Raw genomic sequence first — 14,493 nt, 5'->3', positions numbered from 1 at the left:
CTGAATTAGACTCTTAAAGCAAAGTAAGGGACGCGGTGTTAGGGAGATCGAGGAGGGTTTTGCCCCAGAGCTGACGGGAGAAACACTCAGGAGCTGGCTTATGAATTTTGGCTTCTTATCTGACCCCCACTCTCCTGGAGGCTTAACTTTGTTTTTTGCTGATTTCTAGGCCTCTCCTCCCCCTCAGCTGCTCTCTGTCCCGGGGCCTGGCGTGGCGGAGCAGCCGTCCCCCGGTCCCCCCCACTGCTCCCTCCCTCCGGTCACCAGCCTACTGCCACCCCTAAGCTGCTTCTGCAGGCACCCGCTTAGTGAGGCTTTTAAATAAGATTTTGAGTTTTTCCCCAGTTTAAATATTTACGAAAAGCTTGACTTAAAGAAACCCCAAGAATAAAACCCTCTGAGTTCCTGGTGGGTGCACGTGCTGGGTGGAAGATGAACACAGCTGCCAGCAGTTACCCGATGGCGTCGCTGTACGTGGGTGACCTGCACCCCGATGTCACCGAGGCCATGCTCTATGAGAAGTTCAGCCCCGCTGGGCCCGTTCTGTCGATTCGGGTCTGCAGGGATATGATCACCCGCCGGTCCCTCGGGTATGCCTACGTCAACTTCCAGCAGCCAGCAGATGGTAAGTGACATATACAACCACATCTATGGCTTTTTTCTTTCACTTTTATTCACTAATCCACACCGCTATTCACGTGTATTGCCATGTAGCTGCCTACCAAACTGTTACAGGGTAAGTAATCACTTGCTAGTGACTGAAGCTGGAATATTTTTTACTGCTTGGTGTCTACAAAATACTCTGTGAATGCACATCTTGGTAACATTTCTGACAGATAGACCTATTTCTCTCTCACTGATACTAAACTTTGGAAACTTGGGTTTGTTCCAGCTCACATAAGAGAATAATCTCTGCTGTGTTCCCCTTCATTCTCGTGTAGGTTTGGGCTATTTATGTGGGTCTTCCTGCAGTCAGTCCTAGCAGAAAAAGTTCAGAGTAGTCAGCCCTGTTTGAATGCTCAGTTTGGCTGGCTGAGCCTCTGGCTGCCCACACCCAATTTAATATTTGGGAGATCTGGTGGACTGCAGGTTGCTGTGTTTGTGCAAGCAGCTGGATGGGTCTTCCAGTCTAGGAAGTGGTATTCTTGTGTTAATGGGAAAGAAGATGCGTTGTTCAATGCATGGGAAACCAGATTGTCTCACATGCAGAAGCCAGGTTGATTTGCTCTTGCCAGACTCTTTTTTTTCATACTTTAATTTGGCTCCTGCTCAAGTAGGTATTCCAGAGCTGAAGCAGCAGCGTGTGAAAGATGGGACAGAAGAGGTCATTTTGGAACATATTTTTTCTGAAAGAAAAATGGGTCAGTGTTTTCTGCCCTAGTTTTCAGAGCCCTTGCTTGTTGACTGGTGCAAGTTTATTGCTCTGTGCTGTGATTTAGCAGTATCTATATGTGATAGAGGCATCCAAAGAATAGATGAGTGCAAACTTTTCTTTTGAATTCAGAATTGATTCACAACAGCACAGACTTCAGCAGCAAGTAAACTTTCCTTTAGCCTGCAGTAGTTTATCCTGCTTTACATTTCTACAGACAGCAGAGAGCGGTCTGTTTGTTGCAGAGGGTAATATATTGACTTTGGATCAAAGTATTTTATGTGTGGAAAGCAGAAACGTTATTACAAAATTGTATTCCTGCAAGCTAGCAGAGCCTCTGGGATTGAGCTCTTGGCTGGAACGTTTGGATTTTACAGTCTGTTGTGACTATGTGCCATCCTAGCTTCCATCCTCTCCCAGGTCCTTTTGCATGTCCTTTCCTTGAGATGCTGACTGATCTGATCGAGCGCTCCTGATCCTTCCTCTTGCTAGGCTGATGAAAAGGTGGCTTGCACCCCAGTGCATAATTTCTCATTCATGGAGCTCTCAGGAGTGCTTTTTATGCAGGCTAAGCGATGTATTTAGTGTTTTAAAACTTCTCAGTGAGAAGGAAAGAACCTGAGAGCCTGTATACATGGTCCTCTCCTGCTCTGATGAACCTGTTTGCTCTGAATCCCTCTTATAAAACCACCTTGGTATGTTCATGTGCTGTACAAGCAAAGGTACAGTTATCCAGTTTCACCTGCCTTTGTCTAGGCTATGATCTCATTTTTTTTAGGATAAGAGAAATAAGAACAAGCAACAGAAATAAAGCCAAGAAGGAACTCAGAGCTCAGATTAGGTAAATGTTGGGGAGATGGGGAGCAAAAGTATAGATAAAGTTCTCAAAGTAGAGAAGACCTGTATAATATGTGTGGTTATGAGCTTAAAAGGGAAGAGTGGCTAGTCACATGTACTTGCTTTAGCAAAAAGAAGTTCTGCACCTCATACAAAGAAGACAGGTGGCCTTCCAATATATTTCAAGGTAATCTTTTATAGTAATAAATAGGCAGGAATTTAGAGGGAGGTTGCATCATTCTGGGCTCCTGGTGAGGCAGCAGACATTTGGGGAAGTCCCAGTACTTCAAGTGATACTTTGACAAAGTAAGTGGTGTCTTGTTACTGGTAGGTCTTAGAAGGTCAAGTGATTTAAACCAAATCATTGAGTTAATGTTGGGAAGGAGAAATATTCAAACTTGTCCTGCCCTCATGAAGAGATCTCTTCTGAAGTGCTCCTAATTTCTTCTGTCTGGCAAACTGCAGCATGTGTTACTTTGCATAAGTGAAAAACAGCTGCTGTATTAAATGTAATGCAGCAGAACAAAACCAGATAATTTTGGAAAGGTGAGCCTGTTGGTGGTGTGTTGCAGTCCCTCCGAAGCAAAGACCTGAATATGAAGAATATAATTCTTATTGTCAAATGCAGAAATTTGGCTTTTGTTTTCAAGGTGGCCCTCATGTACTGCCTGCATGAGGACTTTCTGAAAGAAGGATGGATCTGTATTTTCTTCCAAGAATTCATAATCAGAAATGCATTTGGACTTCATTTTCCTAAATCTGCGGAAAGACGGGGGCGTGTTCTGTAGCACTGTAGGGATCTGTTTTGATTTATGGGTGATAGTAGATGCTTCAAAGTACCACGTAAAAATACTAAGGAAGCTTTGTGCTCTGAAAACTTTTGGGGAAGTTCTTGTGGACACATTGTTAGTATGCTTGAAGTGGTGGTAGGTATTAAAGAAGTTTATATATGACAGTTTGCATTTCCCTGGCACCTTTTGTGGAAGGATGAGTGCTTCATAAATCTGAAGAAAACAATGTTTTAACTTTTTTGTGTGGGAAATAAGACTCTTTCATATATGACTAGAGAAAGAGCATAGGGCAAGTCAAGTAGCCAGAACTCTTCCCCATTACGTGGGGCCACTGGGAGATCACACTGTCGCATCTTGAATGTGCTCTGTACTTCCAGAGTTCCTGTATCTGAATTGATTCAAAGCTTGCATTTTTCTTTAAATTTTTGTTAGCTAATGGAGTGATGCTTCACCCTGGAAGGGGTTACTTTTTGGACATGCATTGTCTAACTGGTAGTCTGCTGCAGAGATGTTATTTTTAGTGAAAATAAGCTCTGCTGTTTTCAGTTGCGGTTCTTTGGCGTAGTAATCAGTGAATGCTGAATCTGTCATACTGTGATAGGCAGATTAAGGAAATGCTTCAAAGTTCTGGCTAGTTCAGGCTCAGCTGTGGTTGTTAATATTTATTCTTTTTGACTGTGAAGAAGGGAAAGAAAACAAACTCACTTCATTTGAAAGAAAAGCTGAATTTCCTTTTTCATGTGTTCCTCATGCAATTTAATTACATTCCAGGTTTCATAACATTGACAACAGTCATGACGTGACAACTCTGATAATGAAGCAGAGAAACTTTAATATGGCTATAGAGATAAGCTGTTCTGGAAGTACAGAGAAAACAAACATTTCCCAAGCCAAGAAGGAACCCAGAGCTGGGATTAGATAAGTGTCTCTGAAGAAAGGTGTAGAAGAGTATAGATAAACTTTGTCTCTTCCTTAAAGAAAAGAAGACAATGTAAGAGAAGACCTGTGTAACATTAAATGCAGGTGTGAAGTTAAAAGGGAAGAGTGGTTACTTGTATATGCTTCATTGCCAACAGCATTTTGTTCTAACTAAAGCGATCAAGGGATTTAAGTCTGATCTGTATGCAGCCTCTCTTTTTTAAAAAAATAAGTGGTTAAATTTGTGCTATGTGCTTTTGTTGTTGGGTCTTTTTTGCTTAGTGACGCAAGCGAGAGCCCGGAGGTTTGCAGAGCGGCCATCTTTGCAGAATAAAACTCCTTGTGCAGAGTTTTCTCATGGGTGAATCTTGGTGTATGTGTGTGGTTATCTGTCTTTATGCTGCTCAACCACAGTTGCTAATTCCAGCATTGTGTTAGCTCTGCATCAGGGAACCTGAAAGGGAGATTAATTACTCTGAGGCCTAAGGCAAGCTGCAAGGAGTGTTCATATGCTTTCCCTATCCAGAAGGCAATGGAAGAGGAATGAGAAGGAAGCCTGAGAGGGGTTAAGAGTGTGTATAATGTTGTATATCAGTTGCAGTTAGGTCTGCTGGAAGGATGACAGGAACTGGTGGGAGAGAAACAGATACAGGAACTGAAATGGCTGAAGCTTTGTGGCTTAAATAACAGAAAATGAGAAGGTGTTTGTTCAGATTAAGGAAATGAATCCGATGTGCCTAGTCTGAGTCATTCATGTAACTCATGCTGATCCTTTACAGGTTTTCTTAGGTACTGGTGTAATGTGATTGCATTTCCACCTGTGGGCATGGCAGACCTTCCTCAAATCAGGGAATCCATCTAGGGCTTTCTTAAACCACTGCTCACAAGGAGTGTCTGAGTGAATTTCAAGCAGAGTATAATAATAGAGTGGAATACTAGCAAGCTATTGAAAGAGCAGTGCAATAGTATCTGCTTAAGTATGTGCTTAGGAAGCTTGAAAGAACTGGGAGTAAGTTCATAACTAGTCTATATCTTGGTAGCTGCTGCAGAGTGTTTCACAGTTCCCTCTGGTTGCATGCCACTGCTTCATCTGCTTGTCACCTTTCAGAACGAGCCCTATTTATGCTGCAAATGGTATATACAACTAGTTTGTGTCCTTGCCAACACATACTTCTGGAGGACCTCTCCCTGCTATAAATAAACACTGCCAAATTTGACAAGCTGGACCAAGTCGCCTGCTGAAGTGCCTACTAGGAATGGACTGCAGGAAGAACCTCAGTTGCATTGATTCAGAGTAGCAGCTGGGGAATCATTTTAGCATGGCAGTTAATTGCATTTAACACCTTTGATTAAACAGAGCTAGTAGAGTTGTAGCAAGTATAATTTTCCTCCTTAAATTATTTTTTTTTTTTACAAGCCTGACTACTTCAGGAATAAAGTCCATCAGAGGTTGTTTTTCAGCTGGGGGTATGTGTGAAGGACTGGGGAAAATAGTGACAGCACCACTTCAATTTAAAAAGCAACAACAACAAAAAACATTTTCAAAGCACATGAAAAATTCTGAGAAACTTCCATGTGGTAGTTGAAACTGACTTTGGGGGTAGGGAGTGCAGGAGACTTTTGTAGGCAATGTCTCACTGGAGTTCCTAGAGATAGTTCCATGAAATGCTCAGTAGTTACTTTGGTTCCACTACAGGCACATGAAAGGAAGGGTTCGAACTGGCGTTTTCCTTGAATTTGCTCCTGAAATCTAATCAGCAAGTATCATTGGGTGAAGATAGCCTGGAAGAGTTGAGGCAAACAAATTTGGGGAACTTGGGTCCTGCCCTGTTAATGTTCCTTGATTTTAATGCCTGTCTATCCCACGCTTTCCCTGCTTCGTGCTGGGAATTAACAGTCTTTCTTTTTCTCTGCGTGCTCCATGCTGGGAGTGTTTTCTGGCACAGAAGAGTCCCAAGCATCTCAATTTTATGAACAAGATCCTAATGTGTGTACGTAATGATCCTTTTAATATATCAGTAGGTAGCAGAAATAGAATCGTGAAGGGGGTTTCAGTGTAGGTTAGAATGACGGTGCTGGGGTTTTGGAGTTTAGATAAACACTTCCCTGTTAATCAGATCAGGTATATGGACTTTTTTCCAGAGTTTTGTCCGCTCTTGCTGTCATCTTTAGATTGAGCAACTTGAGAATAATTTTTTGGCCACGTAAGTTCTGGAGGCTGACTCATGTTTCTTCCCAGCCAGCCACGTGTTTGTGCACGTTTTCCCTGACCTGATAGGGAGATGATCCTTTTCTCTTAATAGAAATGAGTACGGGTAGATGTGAGCTTCATGAAAAGCAAACAAGCCAAACAGCCACTTTTCTTACTACCTTTTTTCCCCAGGGTTTCCTATATTTCCTTTCCTTCTCTGAGTGCAGCAATTTACCTTTATAATAATTAAGAATACAACTAATAAACCCTAGGCATTTTGAGATTCATTTTGCTGTGGTTCTTAAAACATTACTATCATGTAAATTTAAAAGAGTCTATTAAACCTATTATATACTTAAACATGTCTAGTGACTGTGCTGCAAAGACCTCCCTTGAAACATTGAGTTAAAAAGTCATTGGAATTGGTTGCCTGTGATACTGCCCCAAGTGTCCCCATCAGCTGAGTAAAATTCACAGAAAACGATCACCCACATGATGGAAACCTTTATTCTTTAACAATAGAAATTCTGTGTTATTCTTTAACACAGAAATCTGTTCTTGACTTCTCTTGCAGCTGAGCGTGCTCTAGATACCATGAATTTTGATGTGATCAAAGGAAAACCCATTCGCATCATGTGGTCTCAGAGGGACCCCTCCTTGAGGAAGTCAGGGGTTGGGAATGTCTTCATTAAGAACCTGGACAAATCCATTGATAACAAGGCACTTTATGACACATTCTCAGCGTTTGGGAATATTTTGTCCTGCAAGGTGAGATGTGGTTACTTTGTCCCATTCTGTTATAGCAGTGACATGATCAGACACGTCCAACGTAGGAAGCGAAAGGGACACCTTTCACCAAGTGAGGAGTGGAGTCTCTCAAAGTCGGAGTTGACCAAAAGGTCAGGGATTGCTGAAGTTACGACAGATTTGGTCATGAAGTGTGCAAGTCTGAAACACAGATAGCATCTTCCTAGTGTTGACCCTTGGCGATAACATATTTTCACGTGCTGGCCTTGTGTCTGAGTATGACAGAGGAGAAAATGTGTTCAGAGAGCTGACATTTTGTTTTCTTTCCGCGTATCTAGGTGGTGTGTGATGAGAATGGCTCTAAGGGCTACGCATTTGTGCACTTTGAGACCCAGGATGCTGCAGATAGAGCCATCGAGAAGATGAACGGCATGCTGCTAAACGACCGCAAAGTGTGAGTGTCACAGCCAGAAGCAGCAACGATCGCATGAACCGTGATGCATCTCGGTATTAACAGGGACACACAAGGCACTGGTTCTCCTGGCCCAAGCCTTGGCCTGCTACCTCTCCACTACAGGGCTGGTGAGTGACCCTGCCCAAGCCATGGCCTGCTACCCCTCCATTACAGGGCTGGTGGGTTTCCCTAACCAAGCCTTGATTTGCTACCTCTCCGCTAGTGGGCTGGGGTGGGTTTCTGTGGCCAGTACTCTCTCCACTGCAGAGCTGGGTGGGCATCCTTGTCTGACTCTCTCCGCCATAGGACAGGTGATTTTTCTGGTTGGTCTGTGGCCTGTTTGTCCTCCTCCTGTCACCCTTTCTTGTCCTCATTCCCAGCTCCTACTACACACTCATTTTTTGCCTCGCCGCAAATCACACATTTTTTTTCCACTCTTGAAAACAAGCTGCTTATTGGGATTTTCATTCTTTCTTACAGATTTGTTGGGAGATTCAAGTCTCGTAAAGAACGGGAGGCTGAGTTGGGAGCCAAGGCAAAGGAATTCACCAATGTTTATATTAAGAACTTTGGGGATGACATGGATGATGAAAGACTAAAGGAGCTCTTCAGCACATATGGTAAATACAGAAACACTTTTAATGAGGCCGTGAATTTCATGACCCATGGCAGTTTAACAGTGCTGCTACCATCTGTGTAGCTCTACGTGCATCACTTTGAGGCTGAGGAATACAATGAGTTGAGGTGTGGGTAGTAGTTGTGCCAAATATTGGACGGGAGGCAGAGGCTGACCATCAGATGAGAGAGAAGGTTGGGGCTATTATATGGGGTTTAATAGTCTTGAAAGTTTTATGATATTTTACTAACTCTGTCTCTTGGTAACAGGTAAAACTCTGAGTGTTAAAGTGATGACAGACCCCACTGGAAAATCCAAGGGCTTTGGCTTTGTAAGCTTTGAAAAGCATGAAGATGCTAACAAGGTATGGCCATTTTTTATGCTGCTTGGGTATCTTCAAAGAAGAAAAACTTATTTGGTTTATCATAGGAGCCTGTTACTAAAATGAGAGAAAATCTTGCCTCAGGCATAACCTCTTCTAGATGTGGGGACTTAAAAACCTTTTGCACCTTACTAGCTTGACATTCAAGGGTAACTTGGCATTTCTCCAGATGACTAGATCCGCAAAGAATGCAGTGGTATAATCAAGAATGTTAATTGCTGAAGAAATACTACAATGCAGGGCTTCAGGAGGAGGAAGGCGTCTAGAGTGAGAACATTGCTTAGAAATGGTCTTCTCTAAGCAGAATGCTTGTTAAAGTTTGGCCTTAATTGCAAGAAGGCGTGGGGATAGATTCATAAATTGCTGTTAGTCCAGCACTTAAGTGGTGGTGTCAGCATGGTCTCTCCTGATAACTTCAGTTTGTCTTTAATTAGCCTGTTACATGGAAGCAGTGCAAAGGTAATGTGGCAACCTCAGTTTATTGGCTAACAGGCAGGGATACAATGTGAGCTTTGGACAGTCCTGTTCTTAACAGGATCACATGCTGTCTTGTTTCAGCAGTTGACAGTTTCCTCTTGAACCCTTTATCCAGGCAGTAGAAGAAATGAATGGAAAGGATATCAATGGGAAAATGGTATTTGTAGGCCGAGCACAGAAGAAGGTCGAGCGCCAGGCAGAGCTGAAACGGAAGTTTGAACAGCTAAAACAAGAAAGACTCAGCCGGTACCAGGTGAATAGTCTGTTCCTTTTCTGAACTGAAGCACCATTTTCAGTGTATTGGCAGACTTGAAAGGAATTGACAGAGTAATCAGTCATTGTGCTATGAGGTATCCTGGGAGTTAAAATGTAAAGGCGACTCCATGCTATTTGGGGGCAAAGGGGGCATCAGGGCATAGTCTTGGCAATGAAATGTTTAGGAGGACATGAGAAAGCAGTCATGCAGTCTCCTTTATTTTCAAATGGGGATACTTAGAAGGATGGAAAGAGACAGGATAACCCTTTGCTGTTGTCCCTAATTTATGGCAAAACTGGGTCATGTCAGAGATTGCATCTGAATCTTTCCCACTCCTTGCAGTATAGTGCTGGACTGGGGACACATGATGCAATAGGAAAGCAGAGGAAATCCAGACAAGCTTCCTTTCACCTCAGTGGGACTTGTCTCTACGCCTTTGCAACATTTATTGCCTTCAGCTTTGCGTGGTACGAAAGGAACATTATGCTAAATTAACAGTTTTCAGGCAAATTACAGCTCTGGCAGATGGATGCTAACAGTCGATGTGCTCAAGATTTTCTTTAATGTTATGAATGTCTTATTGTTCTCTCCCTCCTAGGGTGTTAACCTATACATTAAAAACTTAGATGACACTATAGATGATGAAAAACTGAGGAAGGAGTTCTCACCTTTTGGGTCAATAACGAGTGCCAAGGTATTGTGGGGTTTGGGGGTATTTGGATTTTAAAGCCTGAAGAAGGAACTGTTATCGACATGGGATTGAAGGGCAGTTCTTATATCCCCTGGTCATTATGGTCCTGAGAACATACAGACTAGTAAATACACAGATTTCTTTGGGTCTCGGTGGGATTTTACTGAAAACTTGCTTCATTCCTTCGTGAAAAGAGGAGGCAGGAGGTGGCAAACATGCTTGTTTAAGGTGACTCCCAATAAGCATGAAATGGCATTTCCCGACATGCGTTTAGAGTCTGCACCAAATCTTTCCCATTCCTTACTGTGCAGTGTGGGCCTGGGGACACATGGTGCTTACAGAAAAGCAGAGTAAATCCAGACAGGTGATTTCTCATTCTTTGAGTACCTGTCTCTACACCTCTGCAACAGTTATGTCCTACTGCCTGAAATCTGACATTTAAAAAATATGGATTCTTAGGCTAAGTTCTTGTAATGGTACTCCACTAGCAATTGATCTTTACTGCAGGTGATGCTGGAAGATGGACGGAGCAAAGGGTTTGGCTTTGTCTGCTTTTCCTCTCCAGAGGAAGCTACAAAAGCTGTGACAGAGATGAATGGGCGAATTGTGGGCTCAAAGCCCTTGTATGTTGCACTTGCACAAAGGAAAGAAGAGCGAAAGGCCCATCTAACTAATCAGTACATGCAACGCATTGCTGGGATGAGAGCTTTGCCTGCCAACACAATTATTAATCAGTTCCAGCCTGCTGCTGGGGGATATTTCATGCCTGCTGTGCCCCAGGTAAGCTGAGCTAGTGTGGTTTTTTAACCTGTCTTGGAGCTTTGATGGTTCAGCTGCAATAATCTTATTGAGCCTTTCTTATGCCTATAAGCAAATAACCTCTAATGAGGGGTGCAGTCAGTGGGGTTAATTCTGTGACTTCCCAGCTACCTGTTCTCTTAATGTGAATTGAGTGTTGAGTCCTGGCAACAACTGCCAAAACATGTTGTAAACAGTGTTTGTTATTCATTTAGATGTTGCCTCTGAGCTTGTCTGATCTTTCTTCAGGCTCAGAGCAGACCCACTTACTATGCACCCAATCAAATGACGCAGATGAGACCCAACCCACGCTGGCAGCAAGGGGGAAGACCTCAAGGTGAGCATGCCAGGGACGATATTTTGGTTGTATGACCCTCTTGGCTGTACTTTCCAACAAGAACAACGCATGCTGTCTTTTCCATGCACAACCCCAACCTGCTTTCTGTAGCTGACTGTCCTGACTTGCCAGTCAGTTCTGTTTTGAGGATTTCCCCTCATTTCTTCCATTAGGCTTCCAGGGAATGCCAAATGCCATGCGCCAGTCTGGACCACGGCCAGCACTGCGCCATCTGGCCCCTGCCGGCAATGCTCCGGCCTCTCGTGGCCTCCCTGCCGCTGCCCAGCGAGTTGGTAAGGTGTCTGCCTCCCAGGCTCTTCCCCTTGTCTGTGAGGGAGGAGGATGCTATTGAGATTTCTGCTTCCAAAGATGGTTGTCAGATATGGATAACCAAAGGCCACCTGGAGCAAGGGGCAGAGACAGCACCTGAATCTTTCCTATTCCTTGCTGTGCAGTGCAGGTCTGGGGACAGTTGGTGCTACAGCACAGCAATGGAAATCCAGATGAGTTGCTTTCCACTGGTTTGGAACTCATCTCTACACCTCTGCAACATTTACCACTCAAAAAAAAAAAAAGGCTCTGTAGGTTATGGATATTGTTTTCAGAGTAGAGCATCCCAAATTTGTTTTATTCCAGTGAATAACTAAAAAATATCTTAAATGCAGGATGTAGAATTCATGGTTTAGTTTTAGGGAGAATAGCCCTTTCCTAAAGTAGCCAGTTGCATTTTGGAGACCAGTTTCTAAAGAAGTATTAGACTGTGCAGAGCATAGTTTGAATTCAGCAGTTAATATCAGACATCCCAACTTCCTTGCATGTTGCTACAGGTGTTTGTAATTCTCCTCTTCTTTTGCAGGCGTTGGCACCGCAGCGCAGAATTTAGCTCCTCGTCCGCCTGTAGCTGCCCCCACTCCCAGAGCAGTTCCTCCTTATAAATATGCCTCAAGTGTCCGCAGCCCACACCCAGCTGTACAGCCTTTGCAGGTAACACAAGGGTCTGGGCTGTGAAGTCCCTGCAGTTACTGCAGTCCAACAGGTTTTACATGCAACTGAAATGTTTTTACAGAAACTTGAAGCTACTTTTATAACCCAGACGGGCATCATAATTTGGAGTTTAAAAACCTGGCAGTTGTACCTTTGCCAGGGGCAATCTGGTTGGTTTATCTGTCTTGTACTTGCAAGCCCTTTTTTTACCCAGATTTGCTGTAAGGATATTTTTCTTGGTTCTTTGCTTTCCCATTTTGCAACCATTCATTCTCTCACTTCTTTGCCAAATCCTCACTAGGGTATCATTGAAGGCACAGTTCGCTTCTCCCACAAACCTCTGCGTTGTAAAAAAAAGCAGACATGGATGTTGCTTTTTCTCAATTGGGATATTTGTCTCACAATGTTTGATCGAGTTTTTGTAAGATACTTACAGCGCCCGTCTGACATTAGGGGGTTTTGAGTTCAGGCCTTGGAGGGAGCATGTTTGTGAACCAAGGGCACCTTATCTGTCCTTCTCTGAAACTTAAGTCTGCTGTAGGCTTGACAAAGGTTGTGTTTTAGAAGGAGGGAATATCTTACTATTGTCTCTAAATATGAAGCAGTCAGCCTAGTATCTATTTCAGAACCCTCATGTCTGCCCTTCTATAGGCACCTCAGCCTGCAGTACATGTGCAGGGACAGGAACCGCTAACAGCCTCCATGCTGGCTGCTGCCCCTCCCCAGGAGCAGAAACAAATGCTGGGTAAGTGAAACTCCTGTTCTTACAGATTGCATTTTGCTTTGGAAATCCCCTCAGGTTTCAAAGATGACTTTTTAATTGAAAATCAGCTGTCTGAACTCCTTTTTTTCCGCTCCCCCCCCAGGAGAACGTTTGTTCCCTCTGATTCAAGCTATGCACCCCAGCCTTGCGGGGAAGATCACAGGAATGCTGCTAGAGATTGACAACTCAGAGCTGCTGCACATGCTGGAGTCTCCAGAGTCCCTCCGGTCAAAGGTAAACTGTCCTGTTCGTTTAGATGGGGTGGGTTGTGGGAGGCTTTGGTCAAGAGAACAGGTCTCACTAGATAACTTGTCTCCCTGAGGTGGAGGAGGCTGTTGCAGTGTTGCAGGCTCACCAAGCCAAGAAAGAAGCTGCCCAGAAGGTGGGTGTGGTTGCTGCTACCTCTTAAACCAGGAAGACTGGTGAGTGTTTCTGTCCTTAGCTTCACTTAAAAGCTTCCAGAATCAGAGTAAATAAAGCGTGATTGTTAGTAAATGTAGCCAGTCTGGAGGCTTGTGTAGGTCCAGGTGCATCACTTGTCTGCTTTTAGTCCACTCTTTAAAAAGCAAAACAAAACAAAACCCTATGCAGTTTTTTGCAACGGAATCCTTATTGTTGAAGCTTTAGGAATATTCTTCAGAAATCTTATTTTAATTAAGCATCAGAAAGATGTTGCGTAAGTCCCTGAAGCATTCCTAGCAGTTGACATGTCAAGGAAAGAATAATGTATGGAGATGAGTCTTGTGAAACTGCTAATCTGGGAAATAAAGTGAGAGACACAAGATGTTTTAGTGACTCTGAGGCTAAATAGGCTGTTAATGCCCATTCCTTATCCTGACCATCATCTGCCTGTAGTAATTATTAAAGTGCTGGTGTCAGGAATGTCACTTCACTGCATAGGTCTGTCCAAGCAAATGCTGTCTCCTGTGTTTGGAGCTGGCTCTTGTTTAACTTCTGAATAAGGTTTTTGATTCTTTGAATGCCTCTTCTCGCTTTTGATGGTCCATTTTTCTGTGGGTTGACTGGAATTGACATCTTCAATACTTTTTGTGAAGCTGTTGTGGTCAGATGTCACAACTCAAAACGATGAAGAGTGATGAAGGGTTCCTCCATTTTCCTCCATGTATTTCTCAGTGGCTCCAGTCACTGGCTTCTCTGCTAAAGAGTTTGAGTTTCTTGTCAGATGATCAGAAACGGGTATTATCCACAACTGCTAACAGCTTCTGTGTACCTTGCAAATTATATTGGAGTCCTTATGGTTTGTAATGCTGAAAAGTTCACTAGCCTAGAGTGAGGTGTGCTCTGTGTAGGTAACTTGTCATCTTTTCCTCTAGGACGCAAAGAAGCCAAATAGCCCCTTCATAGACATCAGCTCAAGATGTTTGAAGATCCTTCACTGTCCTGCAGATCTCAATGCCATGCATCATATCACATAGTTATATTGCATTTTGTAAATTAATCTTTAAGGTCTTATTTAAAAAGCCAACTTGCTCTAGATTTCCAAAACCAGAATTGGGCTTGCAAGCTTTTCGTTTGTGGTCAGAACAGAGCTACCCTTTGTGTCTTCCAAGCAGGACATTGAGGATTTTAGGTTGAAAGTATTTTGTGGTTTTGATTTTAACTGAACAATCCAGTTTGGAAAGTCTGGAAAGCATTTATCAATAAAGGAATAAAAACTTTCACTGTGTTTGTCACTTTTTTCTCTAGATTTGATAAGTAAATGTGATGTGGCTTAGTAAAATTAAACTGGCAGGCAGTTGTCATATGATTGATACATTAAAATTGTGATTTGAGTCATTCTGCTTGTAAGCTTTGGACAATCGCTGTTTTGAAGCAGCTGTGTTAAAACTTATGCCACAGGACAATTATGTTGGGTTTG

The 14,493-nt window shown here is 43.1% G+C and overlaps 1 protein-coding gene across 1 annotated transcript; it reads left to right on the top strand.

Annotated features, from left to right (window-relative positions):
- The first annotated feature begins 432 nt into the window (after positions 1 to 432).
- Positions 433 to 14,288, top strand: PABPC4 (poly(A) binding protein, cytoplasmic 4 (inducible form)). Its single transcript, XM_009579405.1, has 15 exons — positions 433 to 625; positions 6,684 to 6,877; positions 7,195 to 7,310; positions 7,791 to 7,930; positions 8,196 to 8,290; positions 8,901 to 9,038; positions 9,640 to 9,735; positions 10,240 to 10,512; positions 10,780 to 10,867; positions 11,041 to 11,160; positions 11,724 to 11,851; positions 12,503 to 12,596; positions 12,718 to 12,848; positions 12,937 to 13,036; positions 13,949 to 14,288. Exons 1-14 carry the CDS (start codon positions 433 to 435, stop codon positions 13,021 to 13,023), a joined length of 1,893 nt encoding a protein of 630 aa, XP_009577700.1. The 3' UTR covers positions 13,024 to 13,036; positions 13,949 to 14,288.
- Positions 14,289 to 14,493: the final 205 nt, after the last annotated feature.

This window comes from Fulmarus glacialis, unplaced genomic scaffold, assembly GCF_000690835.1.
Source record: "Fulmarus glacialis isolate BGI_N327 unplaced genomic scaffold, ASM69083v1 scaffold24190, whole genome shotgun sequence".
NCBI lineage: Eukaryota > Metazoa > Chordata > Aves > Procellariiformes > Procellariidae > Fulmarus > Fulmarus glacialis.
The sequence above is the reverse complement of the archived record's forward strand: the minus strand, read 5'-3'. Positions and strand labels throughout refer to the sequence as shown.

What these genes read in the sequence shown, in the direction of transcription:
- PABPC4 (XM_009579405.1), top strand. Translation starts at nt 433, where the DNA reads ATGAACACAGCTGCCAGCAGTTACCCGATGGCGTCGCTGTACGTGGGT. An exon ending in CTTCCAGCAGCCAGCAGATG is followed by an intron (nt 626 to 6,683) that starts GTAAGTGACATA and finishes CTTCTCTTGCAG; the next exon opens with CTGAGCGTGCTCTAGATACC. An exon ending in CTGCTAAACGACCGCAAAGT is followed by an intron (nt 7,311 to 7,790) that starts GTGAGTGTCACA and finishes TCTTTCTTACAG; the next exon opens with ATTTGTTGGGAGATTCAAGT.